The sequence below is a fragment of the Pteronotus mesoamericanus genome, unplaced genomic scaffold (genome assembly GCF_021234165.1).
Source record: "Pteronotus mesoamericanus isolate MK-2021 breed Mesoamerican mustached bat unplaced genomic scaffold, CSHL_Meso_final contig_20, whole genome shotgun sequence".
Lineage (NCBI taxonomy): Eukaryota > Metazoa > Chordata > Mammalia > Chiroptera > Mormoopidae > Pteronotus > Pteronotus mesoamericanus.
The window spans coordinates 32,748,955-32,771,924 of record NW_026555085.1 but is presented as its reverse complement, the minus strand read 5'-3'; the positions used below and the strand labels follow the sequence as shown (position 1 = coordinate 32,771,924).

Sequence of the window (22,970 nt, the reverse complement as noted above, 5' to 3'; positions counted from 1 at the left end):
TAATTTTCTTACCTGCAAGGCATTGTGTGGTTTGGAAAGCAATTCTTTTGAGGGATGTCACTGTGATATTGTTAAATAATTCACACCAGGAAGACACAGATCATTTTCATACAATTCAAAGATGAATTTCCATCTTGATTTAGCTGCTCATTTTCTTTACATCCTACTTAACTTATTCTTGCAGATGTCCACATTTTTTTGGAGAAAAGACATGGTAAAGTTGAGAAAAACAAGAATAATGGAGAAAGAGGAGAACTCTAGGACAGTTAGAATCATATAAGAAGAGGAACTAATGCAGGAATGTGAAAGTTTAATGCCTTATTTTCACCTTTTATAAAAAGGAAAACTGTTTTGTTTAACTTTCCCTTTACTGTGGATAGAAGGGAAGGACTTCATTCTTCATTGTCTCCAATTTTGATCTTCCATCAAGTAACTTCAAGTCTGCATGTTTCCATAACTTAACTCTAGATCCAGCAGATCTAAAGCCTGTTTGACTGGTGGGATGGAGAGCAATTCACTATTAGATGAAAAAAGGAAGAGATAATGTTTAGATATGGGGCCTAGGTACTTAACGAGACACTTACATAATGCCTGAAGAATCAACTGACCAAGAAATAAAGATCTAACTTGAAATGTCTAGCAAGGAACTCCCTCAATTTTAGAGGGGCCATCAAAACACAGTGGCAGGCTTCCTGTGGGATACATCTTTTTTTCTTTCTTATTAACCAGGTCTCCTGAGGCTTTCAGATTCAGATTTGGCTACTCTTCCTTTGTCCTGTTTCTTTTTTTGTTCCTTCTTTCTCCCTTAGCACCTGCTAAAATGTAAGAAGTTATTAGGACATATTTGGATTTCAAGTCTTTAACGTTTTTATATCTCTGCAACAAATGAATAAGATTGTACCAAATTTAAATATTTCCTATCATTTTGTATACCCGCCCCCGGCCCCCGGCCCAGTCCTTGATTTCCCTCTCATTCCCACCATCGCTTCCTTCCATTTTAAACTTTGTCCACTCCATGGAGGATGTCTTCTCTAGCATGCGTATTTCTTCCAGGACCAGATTTTCTTTCCTCTGTATCATTCCTGGATGTTGCCACCTCTTTGGCTGCCTGTCCTTAACCTTCTCCAGTGTGAACTCTTAGCACGTATACTCTCTGGAGTGAGGTAGGCCTGGGTCCCACATCAGACTCTGACACTTACTGACTTGTCACTAGGACCATTTCTTGTTTTCTCTGGCCTCATTTTAATAGAACCTCCCTCTTGGTGTTGTGATGAGGCGGGAAATAGAAAATCAGTGCCAGTGGTCTGTTTCCCGCCTAGGCTCACCTGGAGTAATGCAGAGCAAAAGACACCTGCATATAATGATCATACTTGGGAAGGGCTTCCCACCGATTTCCAATGGAAATTTATATTCAAAGAACAATGAAAGTCCTGGTCCAATGAAATTAACCAGTTTAAGTTGGTTTCTAGTCACTTAGCAATTGGACCACACTCACCAACTTTTCTTTCTTAACTGACCTGTTTCTGTCCTCCAAAAGAACCTGAACTGATGGTCTGCTGTCTTTGTACAGTTTGAACTTCAATGGATGCTCATCCATTGTGACCCACTTCGACCCAGCAGAGAAACTTGCCATGAGCTGCCACCAAGGATAACGGTGAGTCCCTTTGGCCAGCTCCAAAGGCGAAGTCCTCCCAGCTGACTCCTCTCCATTCTGCTCCTCCACTCTATTTCTCCAAAAGATCTGAGCTTTTCTGTATCGATCAGGTACATATTAAGGAAGCACAGGTCCCACCCGCAGCCTGGAAAGTAGAACCTTCCCCCCAACTCCCCTGGGTGTCTGGTGTAGTCTACCTTTAGTGGCTTACTCTCTTCCAAACTATCTTTCCAAGAAGGGTGACGGTCTGCTCGCCGCCGGCAGTGGTGCACAGGTCATCTAAAGGAGGCTCCGGGGAGAGCCGGAGGCAGCCTGGGGTGGGCGGGCGGAGGCAGAGCCGTGCTCTCTGGCCGAGCCCGTGCGGAGCCGCGAAAGGGTTAAGGGGGACTGTTGTCATTTTATCCGTCCTACCGGCCCGCTAGCTTTCCTCCAATCCCCAGGACCCTCTCCAGGGCCATTCAAAAACAGGAGGAACAGACGCCTTCCCCACCGGGGCACCTTTGCAACCACTAATCCCGGGGGCACTTTTTGTGGGGAAGAAGTGCCGCTTGATGCGCGTGGCGGGTCGGGAAGCCTAGCCCGGCGGCCGGAGGTAGAGTCGGTCTCGGGGATTAGCAGAGGGCGGGGTGCATGGCCTGGACGGCGCGGACCCAGGGCTTCCTAGGGCTGCGACTGCTGCTGTCAGGACTCTGCTTGTGCGCGGCTCAAGTAAGTTGTGCGAGAGTTTGGGGCGGGGGTGGGGGCGCCTTTTCACTTCCTCCCTCCCTTTTTCCTCATTAGCTCAGCTAGATTCCAGACCAGGTAAGCTGAGGACGGTAAGTGTTTACATTTTTCCAGCGCACAGAGGGACATGTGGGGTGCAGCCGTCGCGGGAGCGGTGGGGAAGGCTCGGAGCATCCCCAGAGCTCTACAGCGGCTCGCTACCTCCAGCCGCAGCACCTGCGGCGAGTACCTTGGGAGGCGGGGACCCCAGGTGACCCATCGGTCCGGGAAAGGACACCTCCCCCCACTTGGGACCTAGCGCTGCAGGCTCAGACGCTGAAGACCATCGGCGTCTGCAGACCACGGTTTAATTTTGGCTTGGTTTCATCTTACCTCCCTTCCCCCTCTCCTGGTCACAATCAAAAGCAGGCCCGGGAAGGCGGGCTTTCAGGATCTCGGCCCTAAAGCCCCCTCTCCCGCTCCTCCAGCCTGCGGTGGCAGCACTAAACCGTGCGTCCTGCTAGTGGTGCCCGCGGCTCGAGGCTTGGTGCTAGGCAGCCTTGGCTCCCTTCAGAATTTCAGCAACTTCCCAAAGGCTCCGGCGTCGCCTCCCTCCCGCGCCGGAGAGGATACGGCGGGGGCGGGCGAGCCCAGCGGAGGTTTGAGGTTTCACTTACAAAGACCCCATTGTAACCTGTCTGGTCAGAGGAGTTTAGAAAAACAAAGTTTTCCTTGATGAAAGAAGCTTTTTTCTTTTTTTTAAATTTAAAAGGGGGACCTCCCCCCCCGCATTCCCTAAGCAGCATGCTCACACTATTTCAGAGGCCACCAGTCCCTACAGCACCGTCAACGTTTAGCTGTTTACAAGCGATAAAATGGGTCACTCCTTAGGGTCAATGTGAAATTTGATGTAGTTTTGAAGCAAGGTGCAAAGACCTCATGCCAGAGAGTGTCACTGCAGGTAAATCTGAAATGAGGCCAGAAGCTCGTTGGGTTTCAAGGCTCTTCTGCCCCACTCCTCCCCAATCTTTTCCTCGAGTGTGCACCTCAGATTTCTACTGGACATTGAGAGATTTACAAAACGATACTGTAATCGATCTGATATGGAGCACTTCCATTCTTCGCTGTTCCATTTTAGCCAAAATACTGACTCGCAATTACTGATTCACTCGAGGTGTCCAATGACCACCATTTTCATGATTGAATCCCTTTAAAAAAAATAAAAGGCATCAGGCCCCTGCTTCTTCAGGACCCCTTTTTGGACATCGGGGGCCTAGATCCTGCTGTAACCCCACTGTTTTGCCTCATTCAGGCTGTGGCAGAGCAGAAGCAACAGGCTGTCTTGGAAGTTTGATACGCTTTTATTATATTCCATTTCAAAAAGCCCGGCTTCCCTAGGGAGGCGTCTTTGCGGGGCAGAGGTGGTGGCCTCAAGACATCGCGCCCCGTTTTTTCTTGCTGCCTAATGCGCGTCACTAACCCGTGTGTGCTGTTTTTGTCAGAGAGGTCCCCCAGGCGAGCAGGGTCCTCCTGGGCCTCCGGGCCCCCCTGGAGTTCCCGGCATCGACGGCATCGATGTAAGTTTCCATCTCCAACTGCACTGTTCTTCAGTTCTTGCCCTTTGCTGTCCTTTCTTCAGTGGCTCAGAGTTCTTCTTCCTCCTTTTTTTTGGGTGAGGGCAAGTTGCCCCCCATCCAAAGGTGGGATTGGACATGGGCGACAGTTGGGGGTTGGATCTTAGAAGACCAGGGATTTTCGGAGGGAGGAGGTAGACTGTTTTGTTGTCCCCATCGGTGGGTCCTGAATCTCTCTCATTTACTCAGTCCCCGTCCCCGCGTGTGTGGTGATCACGCATGGGATTCTCCCAGCGGGCTCCCCAGCGCCTCAACCAACTGCTCTTGTCTTCTCTCCTCCTCCTCTAGGGTGACAGAGGTCCAAAGGGTCCCCCGGGCCCCCCGGTAAGTTGATGAGCACGTTCACATTGCACTTTCTTTAGACGTGGTTTGCAGCCATGTGTGTCCAAGAGTCTCAATTTGCACCTTTTTCTCTCCCTACCTCTCCCTCCTCCTACTCAGGGTCCTCCTGGAGAACCGGGAAAGCCTGGAGCTCCCGGCAAGCCCGGCACACCTGGCGCTGATGTGAGTAGGCGTGTGTGCGTGCGTGCGTGCGTGTGTGTGTGTGTGTGTGTGTGTGTGCGCGCGCGCGCGTTTAAGGGCAGGAGGAGGAAGGAGGGAGGAAAGGAGAGACGAGGAGATGTCCTGGAGGGGTGCTGGGGGGTTGTAGACACAGCTGAAACAGGGCTGTGGCTCTGAGTTTGCCTGGTTGGAGCCCTGAATTTACCTGGTTGGCATGGAGGCAGCAGTTTTCTGCAAAGGGGCCAGCGAGAGTGGAGACACCTCATACCTCAAGGCTCTCTGGGGACTGCACTCAGCGCTGGCATTTCCTCCTTTCACAAGAGGACAAGGGGTACCGGGTTCCTGCCTCAAACAGTCTACTCTCTGCTCACGCTGTGGACTCAGCCCCACTTTGGGGCACAGAGGGTGCTGGGGGAGATGGGCTCCTACTGGTCTCTGGGGCTTCACAGCCAAGTTGTCTCTATTCTTGTCCTTTTACTGTCATCCTCTAGATTAATTCAGAAAAAGAACCTCAGGCAGGGAAAGAGGCAGAGAAGAAAGAAAGGTGTGCTCGAGGGAGGGCCTGAAGTGAGTGGGGATGTCTGCGGGTGGGGCCGGGGCAGGGAATGTAGATAACACATGGAATAAGAAATTCAAAACTAGTTTTCTCCCTTTCCATGGTGCTTTTGGCATCACTGACAAAAATAAGATGGCTAGAGCTGCTTGAAGGTTAGGAACCAGTTGCCTTTCCCCAGCTTACCCACCTCCATACCTCCTCTTCCCACATTGGCAGAAAGCTTAGACTGAGTTGTGTGGTAAACCTAACACTAAATAATATTTCTTCAGAATAAAATGACTTCAGTACTGTCAGCTTCTCCTGTCTCCAGGCACTCAGCCAATAACCCACTGAGTTCCCAGTACAGACCAGTCCTTGATTTTGTGGTTGAGACACAAAGCGAAGTAAGATACAGCATCTGTTCTCAGAGAGCAGACAGTGGTGCATCCAAGTTATCCTTCAAGTTACCATCTTCTGTCATCTCCCAAAACTAAAGATTTTTCTAACGCAAAGAAAGCATCTGGAAACCTATGATTGCAATTTCCAAGAATTTTTTACTACTGTTTGACACAGAGGCTTCCATTTGAAAAGAGGAAAGTAGCTAGAGCTCAACAGTTATTAAGATGTGCGTTCTGTATCAAGATTATCATAATGAGGATATTTGTCTACGGTTTTTATGCTTTAGGAGATAGACTTTGTGTGTTTCACAATATTCTATGTATACAAAGCGAGTGCATGAGGCCCATAAGGACTCATATTTGGATAATACAAACTGAGTATCAGATTAATATTTGTATGATGCAAACTGAAATTATATAACGTGGCTATCAAGTTCCTCTTAAAAACACTCTGAATGACTTGAAACAGTCACATAATAAAATGTCTGGTAAATACAAGGCTGCTAAAGAAGCTAGTAGCCCAAAATAGGTTGAATTTATTTCTGCATTCCTTTGAAATTTGAATCTCACTTTTTTGTGTGTGTGAAAAGAAATTTTTATAATTGAATTATTATTATTATTACTATTAATTTTTGTGCTGTTTGAAGCACCAAATGTCTTTTCTTGCTATTTATTGTGTTGAAATATTTTCAGAGTGCCAGACTTGTCTGTGCCTTAGTTTTTTATGGTCTTATGTAGTGTGTGCAACAAATTCTTTACCTTTTACCATAAGGCCATGAAAACAATACTGTATTGCTGTATAATTTCCCCACTTAAATAGAATTTTGGATAAACAAATGAAAGTGCATCAAAATCTTTAGAAGTACAATGTAGATAACAATTACAGGTATTTTTTCTTTATCTGTAATTGCAGTACTATAGTGCAGAACAAACCAGATTTCCAAAGTTAGAAATGTAAGAGTAAGGCCTCTTATAAAACTTTGACACTGTAAGGTCCTCAGGGAGAAACTGATTAGGGCATCGAATCAGTCTCCTGAGACTGAGAAAGAAAGGAAGAGAGAACGAGAAATGAAGACAAGAAAAAAAACGTAAGGAATTCATGTACGTGCCAGTACTTTAGGCATTTCCTAGAACTAAGCAAAAAATTAACTATACTAATTTACATTTGTATAGAACTTTTTTCTCAAGCACTCTCACAAACATTATTTCCTTTAACCTTACAACAACCCGGAAAGCAGGTTTGGCTAATGTTATTCTCCACAGATAAGGAAACAATAATTATGAGGACTTTACTTTCCTCAAGGACTCAGAGTCATTTAGTAGCGAAGACAGTGAAAGAAACCAGATTTCTTGATTTTTGGACTTAACTCACTTTCCAGATAGTTTTGCCTTATTCAAATTCAAATGAAGTCCTTAAATAGATGAATAATCAGAGAAAATAGGGAGAAAAAGAATAATAGTGAATTTTTAGTATCTGAATTACTAATCAAGAAAAATAATATGGATAATTCAATGAATAATTAAAATAATTTATAATTGACATTTTATAGTTATTTATGAATATGTCTATGTTCATATTCACCCAATATTGACATGGAGCCACATGGGACTTACAAGGTTCTTAGCCAAAAAGTTTTCTTACTCCATCCTTTGGTTCATTTTATATTTTATTTTTTAAAAAAGGTTTTATTTATTTATTTTTAGAGATAAGGAAAGGGAGGGAGAAAGAGAGAGAAACATTAATGTGTGGTTGCCTCTCACGTACCCGCTCCTGAGGACCTGGCCTGCAACCCAGGCATGTGTCCCAACTGGAAACAGAACCTGCAACCCTTTGGTTTGCAGGCCAGTGCTCAATCCACTGAGGCACACCAGGCAGGGTGGCTCATTTTATATTTTAAACAAATCTTTTACTCTAAATTAAGGCTAGATGTTGAGAATAAGGAAATATCAGTAACTATATCAGAGCTTGCTGTTTGTTTGTCCCCAGACACCTGGGATACAGGAAAGCTTCAACAATCTTCCTGATAGGTGAAGCAGAGTCTACATAGTTGTAAGACTTAAACCTCCAATCTCTCTGTCTTCTGCTCTTTGGTTCATTACAAAGCTGTATAATAATGGTTAACATTACCAAAAAGTTAACATTAACAGATGACGTTTGGAAGACTCTGAAAGGAACATGATTTAAAGGCAATTATCCTAAGTGGATTTTTTGATGGAAAAGATAGAAGAATCATGGCAGCTCTTCTTGTAGAATTAGGCCTTGAGTCTCCAGACCTGAGTCCTAGGAGTGCCGGCGGAAATGAGACTGAGGGCCGGTGTTCCCTGCCAAGCAGCGGTGAGAAAGTTCAGAGCACAGTCCACTTCAATACCATCCTATATAGAACTTTATCTCCATACATTCATATAACTGCAATTCTTGCTGCCACTGGTAATATTTTCCTCTTTCATTTATTTGATAAATAAGAATTGCAAATTAAAATTATGTGTGTAAATGTAAATGGGGGGGAATATATATAATCTTTTCTTTCCTGCTAAGTCTTTAAGTTCTTTTCCCTTATAGACATGTAAAATTAGAGAAGTCAGAACTTGGTTATAGCCTTGCACCCAAAGGACAACTGTGTTACTATAATCAATCATATCAATAGAGACATTCTTATAGGCACTATTTGCTGTGACATGCTCAGCAAGCTCTATAAAACAGTATTTCATTCATTCTTACAGTGCACATGTAAGACAGAAGGAAGAACTAGAATTAAATATAGGAATTATAGTTATAACATGCCATTTTTTACTGGGAAGAGGTTAGAACATACCCTGAATGTATACAGCTGTTATCACTGGCAGGAGTTATATGATTAGCATAGTGAGTTATTAACAAATTATTCTGAAAGGTAAGTGTAAGTAAAAATAGTACGGCATTGAAGAAGTGTGAGGGATCCGTAAAGTACAGTGCTTGTGGTTAATATCTAGATTATTTGTTTGTTTACTTGCAGAAGCCTTTCTGGGTAAGGTTGGAAGATCTCAGAGGGCAGGAAACATGCCTGATACTTCATGTGAACTCTCACAGCACCTGGAACAGTGCTGACAACATAATAACGATGATAAAGGGTAGCTGACATTTGTTCAGGCTCCGCTCTGTCAGGGGCTGTTGCAAGCACTTTGTGTGAAATATCCCATTTAATCTTTAAAATTGACATTTGAAGTAGATATTATTATTATACCTATTTTACAGATTAGAAAACTGAGGCACTATACAATTAAGTAACTTGCGAATGGTTTCACAGCTAATAAAAAAATAAAGATGATGTGGAAGAACAAGTGTAATATCCCCCCACCTAACAGGCTGACCTACATTAATTTTACTTGGTAGTCATGTATTGAGTGTGTATTAAATGCAGGGACAATGTGCTAAGATTGAATGAACATGAAGCCCTTCTCCTCATGACGTTTTGTGCTTTTCTCCATAGCTATTTCATAACAGAGTTCACTGTGCCATCTGACACCAGACTGTATTTTCAATTTAATTCAAAGGACTTCCTAAAGATAGACATCTTTATTATATCCTGTGGAAAATAATAGAAGGTGACCTGGAAGCAGCCTCTAGGTTATCCAACCATTTCTTTGGTTCTGCATTTTTATCGTGCAGCTGAAATTCTACCATCTATAGAAGCTACTGTCCTCTAATCTTGTCGGTTACGCAAGTCACAGGTTGAAGATGGTTAGTGGGCTGCTGTATGGGAATTGACCGGGATTGGCACTGGAGGACATGTACATAAAGCGGGAATTACTGGTTCCATTAATTAAATATGTCCTGAAGTTTTGAAAGTCTAGGCACCACACATGCTTCCAGGGATTGTTCCTGGATGTGTGGTTTGTTTGCTGAAATACACAGCCAATATTCTACTACCATAGGTGTTCAGCAACCAAGATGTTGGGACTTGTTCCCAAATTATAGTGTTATAATTAGACTAAAGTGATTGAAAATTAGGGACAGTCTGTCAAAAAATTCTTTTGTGTGTATTTAATGATTTTTTTCTTTGGCAGATTTGCAGTAATTGACATTTTCAACTCATTTTTTTCTACTTCTTTTGATACACTCTATGGAGTTATGAGGGAAATTAATTGATGTAGAGAAATGCAAAAACCATGGCTAGTGAACTAGTTTTCTATATAAATTAAATGAAAGCATTTTATTGATAATTATGCAGACTATGACATTAGATATGGATTTTGGGGATCCATTTTTAAGTATGGTTTTTATAATTTCAAGGAATCCTTCCCTCTATTAATATCATTTGAGTCTTTTTCAAAATCTTGATAATAGATAGGTTTCATATTTATGTAATATGCATGTGTATATGTGCATATGTATGCATATTACAGATACACATATTTATCTTCAGCAAGGTATAATTTCAAGATTACATTATAGATGACAACACCTGAAAGTGTGAAAAAGTAAAAAATTAAAAACATAAAAATACATCTTTACCAAATATGTAAATTAAATATACACATACTGTTATCATGCTTTCATATCTATTTTATATTGAGACTGATGATAAAATAAATATTGGTAAGAAAATGAAAATGTTTTAAAGACACATTTTAATAACCACTTTTCTATTAAATGTGATAGTTATAAATGAGTTTTATAGTAACTGGCTTAAATTCTATATATGGAGTGGCACACATGAAAATATATACTTAATTATAGCTATTTTTACTAAGGAAGATAATGGAGAAACATGCATGCTCTCAAATGTTTCAACATTAAAAGTTGATATTCTTAAATAAGCAATTATCATTGCTAGAAGATGGCCAGAGGGCTTTAGTTAGGTGGCTACAAGGCAATAATGAGATTGATTATTTTTAATTGCTATTGAGGAAACATTTTATTTACTCTCAAGACATTATTAAAGAGTTATAGAGGCAGGTAGTATTTTTACTTTATAAATGAAGTAAAGGAAGTACATAAATATGGGTAAATTGCGGAGCCAAGACCTGCTGCTCCATCGGATTTAGCTCTTAGAATGCTGTAATTATTATATTGCATTTTTTCAAACCAGTGACAAAAAACACTGACTTATTATTTTTATTGCTGATACTATTACAGATGTTCCCCATTCCCCTGCCCCTCACACGTTGTTGTCTGATATGTGTATATGTTCTTTTGTTAATCTCTTCTCAACCTCCCCACTGCCTTCCCCTCCGAGATCTGTCAGTCTGTCCCATGTATCCATGCCTCTGGTCCTATTTTGTTCATCAGTTTATTTTGTTCATAAAATTCCACATGTCAGTGAGATCATGTGGTATTTAAGCCTTTCTCTGAATGGCTTAAAAATACTAAATTATTGAACCCTGTGATAAACAATGCAGTTAACAAGAAGTTAGGAATATAATAAAATTTATCAATAGAAAACAACTAACAGATAACATGTTAAACATTACCTTTGAGTAAGAACATAGAAAGGTATTTCCTTATAAATATTTACATCACATCTAGGTAATTATCCTGTACCTAATTAATAAGTACAATGAAATTATCCACTTAAAGGTTTGCCTAAGGATGCTGTAATAGTTCTAATATCATCTTGCTTTGTCAGGGATTAACAGGGCCTGATGGATCCCCTGGCTCTGTTGGACCAAGAGGACAAAAAGTAAGTTAGCCATCTGGTATTAATTGCTGGTATTAATTAAATGCTGAAGTATAATTTTATTGTAATGATTGCAAATCAACTAACAGATGAGTTGTGAAGCAGTTGAAATACACTGTTCAATGGAAATTGTGTTTTTGCTAAAGTGAATTAAATTAAAAACACTCATATGGAGTGTTTTAATGATTTTAATATTTATGCAGTTTGCATATTTACATATTTATGCTATAAAAGGCTGAATACAATGAACTCTTTATTTTTAGGGAGAACCGGGTGTGCCGGGATCACGTGGATTTCCAGTAAGTGAGCGTAAAGCGACAGAATTGAAAATCTATCTTTAGGTAAAATTCTACCATTATGAAAATTTTAAATGCATTTTTCTACATAATATACATCACAAAGGAATTTGTGAGTTATCTGACATGAGTAGAAAAATTTTAGAGAAATTTGAATGTACAGTATAAAATATATTTGTTTGCAATTGGTATCTCCCAATAGAAGACTCCCCCTCCACTCCCACTGATAGATAACATTTCTTGCATAACAATAGCAAATTCAAATATTCAGTTTAGCTTGTGGCATCACAACATTTTCTTCACAATTGGTTTATCTCTAATGAAACACCAGCCATCAGCTATTATCATCTGCCTGATTCCCTGGTTAATCTTTCCCTACACTGCACATCTGGCAAATTTGTGTTGTTCTTATTTATAAATAAGATGATCAGGTCTTATTTATAAGACCTGCTTTTCCTTTCTATTTGGCTCTTCATTCCTCTTTTGTTTTTGTCATGAATCTGTGTATTTCCTTCTTGTTTTTTATTTACACTGTTTTCTTTGCCATATTTCAGCAAGTGTCAACTTTTCCATTGGAGCCTATTTTCAGAAGTGAATAGCTTGCTGGCCTTTCTCCCATATTTTTCAACACAGAGGTCACATCTTATAGTGATGCCTTTAAAACATTAGTGAAATTTATCAATCATCAAGGTCTCTGATATGAAATAACTTATTGATTACTTTGGTATTTTCAAGCATAACACATTTCCCAAATTGATCCACATATTAAAATGCTCAAATAGGAGCAATTTTTCAAAGAATGCCTTTAAAAAGTCCCCCTTATCATTAAACATATTGCTCATGTGACATTATTTCTTATTTTAGCTGCCTAAATAATTAGAAATAATATCAGTATCAGAAGGTGTACATTGATTCCACCGGAGGCCTCATCTATGGATTTTTTAGAAAAGAAAGTCTGGAATGAAGAGCTAACATGACTGGCAACAGAGACAGCCGTGACTAAAAGCTCTTCCAGCCAGTGTAGAAGCAAAATGAGTAACGAGAAACCCCAAGGGGAGAAAAGTGAGCCTGGAAAGCAAAGAGAGAAAATAAGGCAGCTGATGATCAGTTTATTAGTTCAACAGGCATATAGTTAGGGTTTGTTGTATATTAAGTCTTGTGCTAAGAATTGAAGCTTGGAGGATGATATGGCTTTAATTCTTAATTATACACAGTTTGGTGTTGCTAAAGAGATATAAAGTGTAAAGGAGAGGGAGATGGAGTATTAGTTTTGAAATCAAATTCAGCATATGAAATTAAGATCCCATCATAGGTCATTTCAGGAGTGACACCATTTTATTTTTAATATTACTGGATTTAGTGTCTGGAAATAGAGTCCTACCTGTCAAAGAGTGTGTGTTTGGATTCCTTTTTATCCCCTGCTTCCCTGTGCTGAATAATTTGTCTGAGGGAACATCCAGGCATCATGTTATAAATTATAAAACATTACACTGTATTGTTTTTAAGGTAGGTTTCTTATAAAACACAGCAAATGAAAAACTCCTTAATCTGTCAGATAGTGATGTCTATTTGTGAGTGATGGTAAGTTCTCCTGAGGGCAAGCATGGATGACTTCCTTTAATTTTCCTTTAAAAAAAATGTTTGGAAAAAAGTATTACTGGTTAGCTTCGACACCAGAGGAAAGTTTGAGGAGCTGCCACAAGCTTCTGGTTCTTATAGAAGCAGAGCCATGTTTGCTTTTCTTTACCCATTGCTTTCTTTAGAATGAACATCACATATTTATCTAGTGATAAGAGTTTATAGTTTATTTTTGAACTGAGTTAGGTCTGTGTCTGTATTTATACTAAATATAAATCATATACCATAGTAATTTTTATTTTAATCTTTTAGGGCCGTGGCATTCCTGGACCCCCTGTGAGTATCATCTCTTGGTTTATTTTTGCGTAGTCTATAAACATGGCCTGTCTCTTGGATCTCAACCTTACTCTCCAACTAACGTTCTACCTAGTGCTGTTTATAGTGTCCACCTACTTGATCTAAGGTGGCTACTATGACAATACCCCTATTAAGCTAAACCAAGTGTTTTATTAACTTAAGAAATTTATGTTCTATTTTAAGTAATTAAAATTTGGTCAAATGGGTTACCATTTCATTGGAAACCAAAACTAGTACAGATACATAATTCTGTCAGTTGTTTACTGTATTGGATATCATTCATGATAGATTGTAAAAACATTCATGAATCACCATGTCCTTTTAATTTGTTTCCTTCAGGGTCCTCCTGGGGGAGCAGGTCTCCCTGGAGAGCTTGGCCGTGTTGGACCAATTGTGAGTACTACATCGACTTTTGATAGACATTTGCTGACTTAAAAGACAATGTTACTAGGGAAGGCAAATTACCTACCCTAACTGTATGTTATTCCCTGCATATCTGAAAAATGGCAGATGAATTTCATTGCAGTTTACAGTATTGATGGAGACCAAAGATAATAATGCTGCTCTGTTTTCATGTAATGATTTTAATTTTTTCCCGAAGTTTTCAGCTAAAATTTTCTTCCTGACTTCCAGAATTAGTGGTCAAGTCAGGAAGTGTCACTTCTATTTTACAGATCCATCCAGGATTGCAGTCTAGTGTTTTTGTATTAGACCCTTCCCATGAAATGAAAAGTGAATAGGCTAAAATCATTACCATGTGCATTTATGTTAGTGCCATTATATTATAATTAAATTGACAGAACTTAGCTTTAGGCAACAAAGAGCTGAACTTCATAGAATAAATTGCTGGTAATAAGTGCTTGATTTTTAATATTCAATAAATATTTAAAAAATTTAAAATACTGATGTGTGAAGGATAGATTATTGTAAACTCATTGAGAGTAGGAGCCACATATTGTGTACCTTTTTGCATACTGTTTGACATATTTGCTTATTGAACAATTGAATAAATATGAAATGATTATAAAGTTAAATTAAATCTAAGATGCTTTTGGCTTTAAGAAGGAAACATTAAGAAGGAAAACATGCCAGGGGTAAATTCTGCATGTTAAGACAAACTGAAATCCATTTTCACTGTATGGCTTATTTAAATTCATCCATCTTTGATCTTCTGTTCCAATTGCAAGAGGGTGCAGTGATGGAGCGAGTGATAGCTTGTGGACCTACACCAGGAAGAGTCTGGCACCGCAGAGATTAACCTTCCACTTCACAGCTTCAGGCTGGGAGCAAGCCTTCTTCTGCTGCCATTAGATGGATGGCCCTAGCAGCATTGTCTGTTCAGTCCTCTGCAAAGCAGCTAGAAAAATATGTAGTTTTCCCAGTTAGTTTTCAGGGTAGAGAAAGTTATCCTTCTATAGAGAATTGGCTTTGCTTTCCCCACCAAGTGTTCCTCTGCCTGGTTTTATTACCTTGGCAAGACTGGAACTCCTTTATTCTTCTGGTTTTATGGAGCTGATTGGATTATGGGCCACCCATTGATTTTGGTGACAGGTCTATGCATGGCTGAGCTCCATAGGGGTTTCTGGTAATATCATTCTCTCATGCCTCACCAGTTTTACGCACTGTGTTTTGATATGTATATAACCACTGTGTCACAATTTTCAAATAACTTAGGGTGACCCTGGGAAAAGAGGACCACCTGGCCCCCCTGGACCTCCAGGACCCAGTGTAAGTTATTTGCAGCCTGAATTTTTCTGCCTCTGACAGTTGGGATTAAAGACCTAAGGACCAAAAATGGGAGTACCTGTTAATTGAGTCATTGTCCTAAAATTCTAAAATAGCTATCAACTTTTTTCATCCATTCAGAACATGGTTCTTTTTAGGCCAGAGAAATAGAGAAATCACAATAATTTAAAAAGTGGTTTTCAGCCTTGGCTAGTGTGGCTCGGTGGGTTGAGTGCCTGCCTGCGAACCAAAGGTGCGGGTTCGATGCCCAGTCAGGGTGGACCAGGTCCCCGGTTAAGGGTGTATGAGAGGCAGCAAATTGATGCTTCTCTCACACATCAGTGTTTGTCTCCCTCTCTTTCTCTCTCCGTTCCCCTCCCCTCTCTCTAAAAAATAAATAAATAAAATCTTTTAAACAAAGGTGGTTTTCACAGAGAATGGCTTACTCATTATATTTGAAGTCCTTTGATGTTTGTGATTCTCAAATTCCCAAAACTTGGACATTTGAAAGGAACACTAAAAAAAATAGTTTTTACAAAGGATTTATACATTAAGCAATTAAAAAAATCGAAGTTTAAGTAGGAGCTAATCCATAGTTTTAATTTATGATTCCAAGTTCCCCATATTTTCTATTTTGTCTCTCATTTCATCTCCCTTCAATCCCCTGAAAGAAATAATCTGCCGAAATGTAGGGTTCTCCAAAATAAATATACCCATGAGCCAGGTTTTTAGAATATTAGCACATTATGTGCTCTTTGTTCCTCATATATTATAGAACAAATGTATTTAGTGTATTTTTGCCTAATGAACTTTCTATTATTAGTAAGTTTGGATTAAATATTTAAGTATATTCTTAACTCTAATATTTCTTACCTTAGGGAACAATTGGCTTTCATGATGGAGATCCATTGGTAAGATACTTTCCTTTGAACAAAATACAGTTTTAAGTCAAAGACCGTGTACTCTTCGGATGAATTCTCTTTAAAATCATCTCACTGAAATGTGCTGTATTTCTGTGTTTTACTCTACTCACATGTCAGAGCACTTCATAGCACTAGTGGACTGGGGGCTTGTATGCACTCAAGACTGTAACTGCTTTTCATTTAAAAAATATCTTTGTTTTTCCATAATCTTTTTACTTTATGATGAAGGCATTTTTTTTTTCACTAGCGTACCTCACTTTTAGAAGATAGAAGTCAAATAACTCCCTTTGATACTTCTTTTACTTATAGAGTAATATGCAAAGATGTTGGTAAACTGCGCTAAATACAGTTTTGGCTGATTTGATGAGGGATGTGAACCTCAGGAGAGAGCTCGTCCAGTAGAAGGGGGGAGGGGAAATGATCAAGTCATGGTGTAATGGGTTATCTGGAAACATTTTATTTTATTTTTAATAAATTAAGCCTGAAATAAGTATGGCAAAATAGTAACATTTATTAAATCTGGATGGTGGACACATGGGGAAAGGGTTTGTTATAGTCTCTGTACGTTTCTGATTAAAAATGAAATAATAAAAAGGAAAGGGTCATTCTGAGTTATTTAACGAATATAACTGCACTGAGGTTCTGTAGCTGGAATTCCTGGATAAAAAAAAAAAGCCATTTTGTCCCAAAGTGGAGGCTCTAATTTATGCACTTTCTGTCTCTCTGGCAGTGTCCCAATGCCTGTCCACCAGGTCGTTCAGGATATCCAGGCATACCTGGCATGAGGGTAAGAGAATAATTTCAGTATTTATTTTCAAGAGTTTTATCTGGAGGAAAATAGAGCCTTTCCTTTAAGCACTGGCCTCCCTGGTGCAGAGATCCCACCTGATGGCTCAGGCCAGCGTGTGTTTGCTTGCCCTGTGGCCTAGTCTGTGGTCCTTACCCAGTCCTAGAAATTCATCTGGTGCCCCGGCAGGTCTTCCTACTGAGGCACAGACGCTTGATTATACAGTGCTTTTGTTGTTCAGGGAAGAAATATTGGTAAAATGCATTGGATGAGAGACTTTAGAACACCAAATTAAGGCTCAGAACTTTGCCTTCTGAGTAGGGTGGGGGTAATTGTGCCCATCATGTATTTGAAACTACTTTAGTTAAAAAAAATAGAAAAACTTTGCAAAATAGGCAAGAAAAGGGATGTTCCAAAAGCATTTTTCTCTCACTCTGACATAATAATTACTTCAAATTGTCTATAAAAATTTAACCCCCCCCCCCAACAAATACTGGGGTTAAATGGCTTTCTCTCTCTGGTCAATGAGTCTGAAGTGATTTTGAAAAATGTCAGACCAATGGAGTTCTGCTACGGTCTGAAATGCCCCGAGGCACTGGTTTCCCAAATATGGTTTTCTCTAAATTTAGTTTTGGTGGATTCCCACAACTGCCTGTCTTGGTGTCTTATTATTCACAACAACTTGTACTCTTAGAAGAATGGCTCTGAGAGTGCAGGCTCTGATAGACTTAATGTTGAAATGTTCATTTCCTATTTACCTCATGTAACTGCCTGAAGCACATCTATGCTCAGAACAGATGTTCTAACAAGAAGAGATAAGGATCTTTTCTCATGCTGTGCAGCCCTCCTTGACAGCACTTTAGAGATTTCCCTTTGCACTGAAAACTGTGTACAAGAAGGGGCAGAAATTTGTGCCTCCAGGGAAATCTATTTCTTATACCAGCCATTCTCACCTCCAGGGAGGTGATGGCTATAGAGGAGGAAGAAGGGTTTCTGAGCAGCCTCCAGGGAGCAGGGAACACAGCTGAGTCAGGTCAGGGTTGTCACCTCAGAAAGTAAGTTCCCGGGGAAAGACCTAATGCTCTTAATCCAACTGTGAGAGGAGGGGTTTGGGGTGGAGGGACCGAGGGACCTATAGTCAATGAGTCACATTGCTGAATCAGGTAATGGAGCTTTTGTTATTCTAGAGCATGGTTTTTCCATTAACTAAAACTGATATTTACCATATGTAGCAGTCATGTAATACATACGGTATTATTAAGGTCATTTAAAGTAGTCACACAACCTTTTCCTTAACACCATATTGACACAGATTTGGGGAAGCAGGATCACTTGATGAGCCTCTGATCACTTTCTGTGCCAAAGCGAACACAATATTTATTTATTTATCTATCTATCTATCTATCTATTTATTTATCTATTTCTTTATGCATTTGTTAGGGTCATAAAGGGGCTAAAGGAGAAATTGGTGAACCTGGAAGACAAGGTCACAAGGTAAGGAAAATGAGTATTTAGTGGGTAAATTGTGGTTCAGAGGTAGTGATCATTTCATTGCAAGGAATTATAAGGAGTGATAAAGCATGGTATTTTATCCTTGCTTTTCAAGTGATAATTGGCAAGTTCTCAGTAGATGTATCAATAAATAGTCTGGCTAAGCATACTATTCTAATGTTCAGTTACAAAAAAGAAAGAAGGCTCCATACTTTTCATTCTTTCCTGTATTGCTACCCATTGCTTTCCTTTTAAAATCAATCATATAGTTTTTTTACTTAATGTTTTTGACAGTCAAATATTATTCAGCTAGTTTTTGCACTACATTCAACAAAATTTTAGAACAAGTGTAACATTTTATGACAAATGTTGCTGAGACTGTCAGAGAAGTTAGTAACTGGCTAACAGCTTCTCAAGTTCTGCAATAATTTATGTCTGTTTTTGACTTTATTTTACTATAACTCAGGTTTCGATTAATCTGAAAGTTAGCAATAAGAGTTATTTTATTATTTGGATAAAAACAGGGAATCTATAGCACAAATTGCATTGGGGCCGGCCACCCCGCCAAAAAACCAAGGCTAAAATTCAGAGCAAAGTGGCTTATTTGCCTTTTTTTCATCTACTAGTGTAAATCTTTAACTGTTTAAGAATTTGACTTCCTGTATAATAGAATTTTTGTCCTTGTTAGTTTTATAATATTCCCAAAGTCAAACTGTTATTATTAATGCTGGTCCTCTAGACTTTGCTGACTATGTCCTTCTATATTTGTATTGGGTAATGGCAGAAGATTAGTCTTTTTCTTTGGATGTTAGGAGCAAGAGAGCTAATTTATTAATATCTTCAGGCATTAATATCTTTGAACTCCTTCGTGAAAAACAGTCTGTTGAACAACCTCAGGTAATCAGGATAAATGAGCCAATTTTCTGTACCTTATTACAGTTTGGATATATTTTTGATTTTTTTGTTCCTTAGGCTTTGAATAATTAAGGTATTTTATTTATCTGGACTATAACAGCCGGGTTCTTACTGTCTATTGGAGAAAATAGAAAAAAATGAGTACTCTGGGAAATTTTCTGCATGCTAATTTCTTCATGGAATCTTAAAATTCATAATTTAAAAATTTCAACAAATATTTATTAAGGTCCTGCTATTCATTATAAGTGCTAGGAGCACAGAAATGGAAAAATATGTCCAATCACAAGGGCCTGGCTAAACGAAGTATGACATATTCACATAATAGAATATTCTCTAATCACAAAAAATAGGTGTGTAATAATATTAAATTGCTCCAAAAGATATTCATAAGTTAATATTCGTAGTAAAGCAGATGTAGACTTCTGTTATTTTTTTTTGACTTCTGTTATGTTTGATGACCTGCGTCCTTTCCTTCTTCTCTTGGTGACCCCTTTTCTCTGGGAAAATCCTTGTCCCGTATCCCATGGGATTTGGTGATGGAGCTGTCAATCTGACACCTCTCCACTCTCCCCATGAAACCAGTTTTTTTGATACCTATACAAGTTAGTTACCTGGACTCTCAAATTTGGTTTGGTCTTCAATGAGGAAACTGCAAATTGTTTTGTTGTGTGCGATAACTGGTCAAAATTTTACTCGGAAATTGTTGAAAACCCCTTTAATTTATCCATGTTGTGTCACTTAAAAAAACTTCCAGTGGTGTCTTTGAAAATTGACATGCCAATAGGATGACAATTGCTCATTGAAGAATGAGCCCTGACAGCATTAACAGATGCATGGAACTGTAAACTGAGAGCAGAATGATGAAGAATTAAGAGTTGAAGGCCAAAGTGTGCATTCAGATTCATGATTCTGCTTGAATTTACTCAATGAATTAATTTTAAAAGATTTTTAAAATTATTTTTAAGTATAGGAATGAATAGTCAAAAATCTTTCAGTAAAATGATATTAAATTTCTACTTCTAAACTTGTCATTTAACTCTGTGGTTATCAATTAGTTGTGTGCTATTCATCTGCTGGTGAAGTGTTTAAATCAACTATTTTTCTTTGAGGTTTACCGACAATTTATAGGAATGTACCCCAAAGCCTAATAAAGGAAACTTACAGTGGACATAGCAATCACTGTTGTTTTTGCAGTTAAGGAAATAAAGGTAGCACTTAATTATACCCATGTGTTGATTACCCACTTCATGAACTATCTAATTCTCTGGCTTTCCCATTGGGAACGCCTCTCTCCACTGTCAATCATATGTTCTTAGGGATATAATCTGAATATAATTATGAGACTAAAATGCCTATGTAAAACTCATAGTTCATTAAAAAATCAAGCATGAGTGACTTAGGCATAACCTACTTCTTTGCATTATGTGTCTAAATTTTCTATGTTAATACTTTTGTTAAATTTTCTGTATTTCCTTTTGTGTATGTGTGTGAAAAATCTCTAAATATAAGGTATAGTCTGTAGAGCAAAAACACTGTGAATTGAAACATGAAATAAAGGATAAAAAATGGATTTATATCTAATATTATTTATGTAATATTAAAAATGAAGAATTTTTCTCATGATTAATTTAACAATTCAAAATCTCCATTACCAAAGTAATGTGGGGCAGTGTATCTGTTGTTTAAAGTAAAACCCTTGTTAGAGAAAAAATAACTTTTCTTCATAGTCAGTAATCTTCCTGTAAGAGACAACAGTTGGATTTCCTTATTAACATTTGAAAGTTCCTGAGGGGTTATAAAATTAATATCAAAAAGTCAAAACAATAACTAGAAAACATAATGGAAGGATATTCCACTGGCAATAGCTACCAAGTAGTCAAAATACCTTATAACAACCTTAAGAAATATTTAAGACTAATATGAAGAAAAGAACAAAACTTTATTGAAGGAAAGAAAAAGAAAAAGATTTGACTAAATAGGAAGATAAACTGAGTTCCAGATTCCAATTTTCTACATATTAATCGATTGATTTGATGCAGTCCTAATATGAAGCAAGTAGAATTTTTGTGAAGATCTGCCCAACAATTCCTAAAGTTCATCTGGAAGAGTAGATATTTAGGAAAATTGAACAATAAGAGTACCTATAAATGAAAAGGAATTCACTCTACCTGAGATTAAGATGTATTATGAAATTTCAATAATTAAAATGTTGTGGTATTGGCAACATCATACAACAGATCAGTAGAACAGAATAGAAAGTCTAGAAACAAGTGTACTTAACAACTTTGTATATATTAAAGATGATTTATCCAATCTGTGTGGAGAGAATGTGCTATTCAATAAGTGATATGAGAGCAAGAGACCAATTACCTGGAAAAAAGATTGATTGATTTATTCCTTATATCTTACATCAAAATAAATTACTGATAATTAAATATTTCTCTTGTAAAGTTACTAGGAGAAAAATATGGATGAAATATTTATGGTTTTGGAGTGGAGAAAACTTTTTTTATGACTGGCATCAAAGGTATAAGCCATGAAAAGAAAGACTGATTTAAATACATTAAAAATTTTGTATTTGACGTCAAAATGATGAAGAAAGTTAAAAATAAAAATCATGATTAAAAATATCATAGTTTATGGAAAAGTTTGCATAGCATGACCTTATTTTTATAATAGTACCCCCCAACACACACACTTGAAACATGAATGCATACATGTTCTCTCTCTGTCTCCATCTCTTTCTCTCCTCCTTCCCTCTCTTTTTCTCCTGCCCCTTTTTCTTTAGAAAAGCATCTAAAATGTTACTGGTATTTATAGTTGAAAGGTGGAATTTGGGTGACTTTATTTGTATACTTCCTTGCATTTTCCTCAATGTTCTACAATGAATATGGCTTACTTATGTAAAATAATTTTTTAAGGTATAGTGAAATAATTCAGAGGATGCTAAATACATTTAAAATGTGCTGATTTGGACCAAACCTATTTCTATGTTCATTTGCTAGAATAACATTAGGTGTGCTTTTTTGTTGCTTTTTAGGGTGAAGAAGGTGACCAGGGAGAACCAGGAGAAGTTGGAGCTCAAGGACCTCCAGTAAAGTATTTTAAAAAATATTTAACTAGGATAAGCAAATAGTATTTTTTCATGACATTTGAAATATTTTTCAATTTGGCATTTGGATTAATAGTGTTATATTAACATGATATTCTCTATTTTTTCATCCAAGCCAGTCTTAGGAGATTACTGTTTTTTCAAAATAGGAAAGAATCCATTTATACATTCAAGCACTGTTTTGTACATTCAAGCACTGTACAGAAAAAAAAAATCTATCTATAATTACATACATTCACTTACTAGATTTCAGGGCTAGGCAGTCTGAAAGAAAATATTGAACACAAGAGGAGGATATATATTTTCTATGTTATATGGTACTATTACAATACATGATCTAATGAGAAAATTTTGTGTATCCTGAATATTTAGCAGGTATATCACCTACTGGATTTAATGTAGCTTATACAGGCATGGAATCAATATGCTTAGAACATTTTTAATTGCTCATGATCATGTCTTTTAATGAAAAGTTGGTCTCTTGTGCTTCGGCAGATTGTTGCCATAATAATATGCACAGTGAGGTAATTGTGGGCATTAGCATACTTCATTTTAAAATGTTAGTTAAATCAGAATTTACGTTACTTTCATATATGAAAGTGGAATTGTTACACTGTTTGTCACAATGAGTAATAACAATTACGGAAATAATAATTTCAGGATGTTCGTTGAACATTGTAGCCAGCCAAGGTATAGATTGTAAAA

At 38.2% G+C, this 22,970-nt stretch overlaps 1 protein-coding gene across 1 annotated transcript in view; it reads left to right on the top strand.

Moving 5' to 3' along the window:
- Positions 1 to 22,970, top strand: part of COL9A1 (collagen type IX alpha 1 chain) — an 84,163-nt gene that overhangs the window by 18,232 nt on the left and 42,961 nt on the right. Inside the window, exons 6-18 of the mRNA XM_054569554.1 lie at positions 1,571 to 1,654; positions 3,859 to 3,933; positions 4,279 to 4,314; positions 4,432 to 4,494; positions 11,031 to 11,084; positions 11,345 to 11,380; positions 13,268 to 13,291; positions 13,652 to 13,705; positions 14,987 to 15,040; positions 15,916 to 15,948; positions 16,691 to 16,747; positions 18,188 to 18,241; positions 22,194 to 22,247. Coding sequence (XP_054425529.1) covers positions 1,571 to 1,654; positions 3,859 to 3,933; positions 4,279 to 4,314; positions 4,432 to 4,494; positions 11,031 to 11,084; positions 11,345 to 11,380; positions 13,268 to 13,291; positions 13,652 to 13,705; positions 14,987 to 15,040; positions 15,916 to 15,948; positions 16,691 to 16,747; positions 18,188 to 18,241; positions 22,194 to 22,247 — 678 coding nt within the window. The remainder of the gene's footprint in view (positions 1 to 1,570; positions 1,655 to 3,858; positions 3,934 to 4,278; positions 4,315 to 4,431; positions 4,495 to 11,030; positions 11,085 to 11,344; positions 11,381 to 13,267; positions 13,292 to 13,651; positions 13,706 to 14,986; positions 15,041 to 15,915; positions 15,949 to 16,690; positions 16,748 to 18,187; positions 18,242 to 22,193; positions 22,248 to 22,970) is intronic.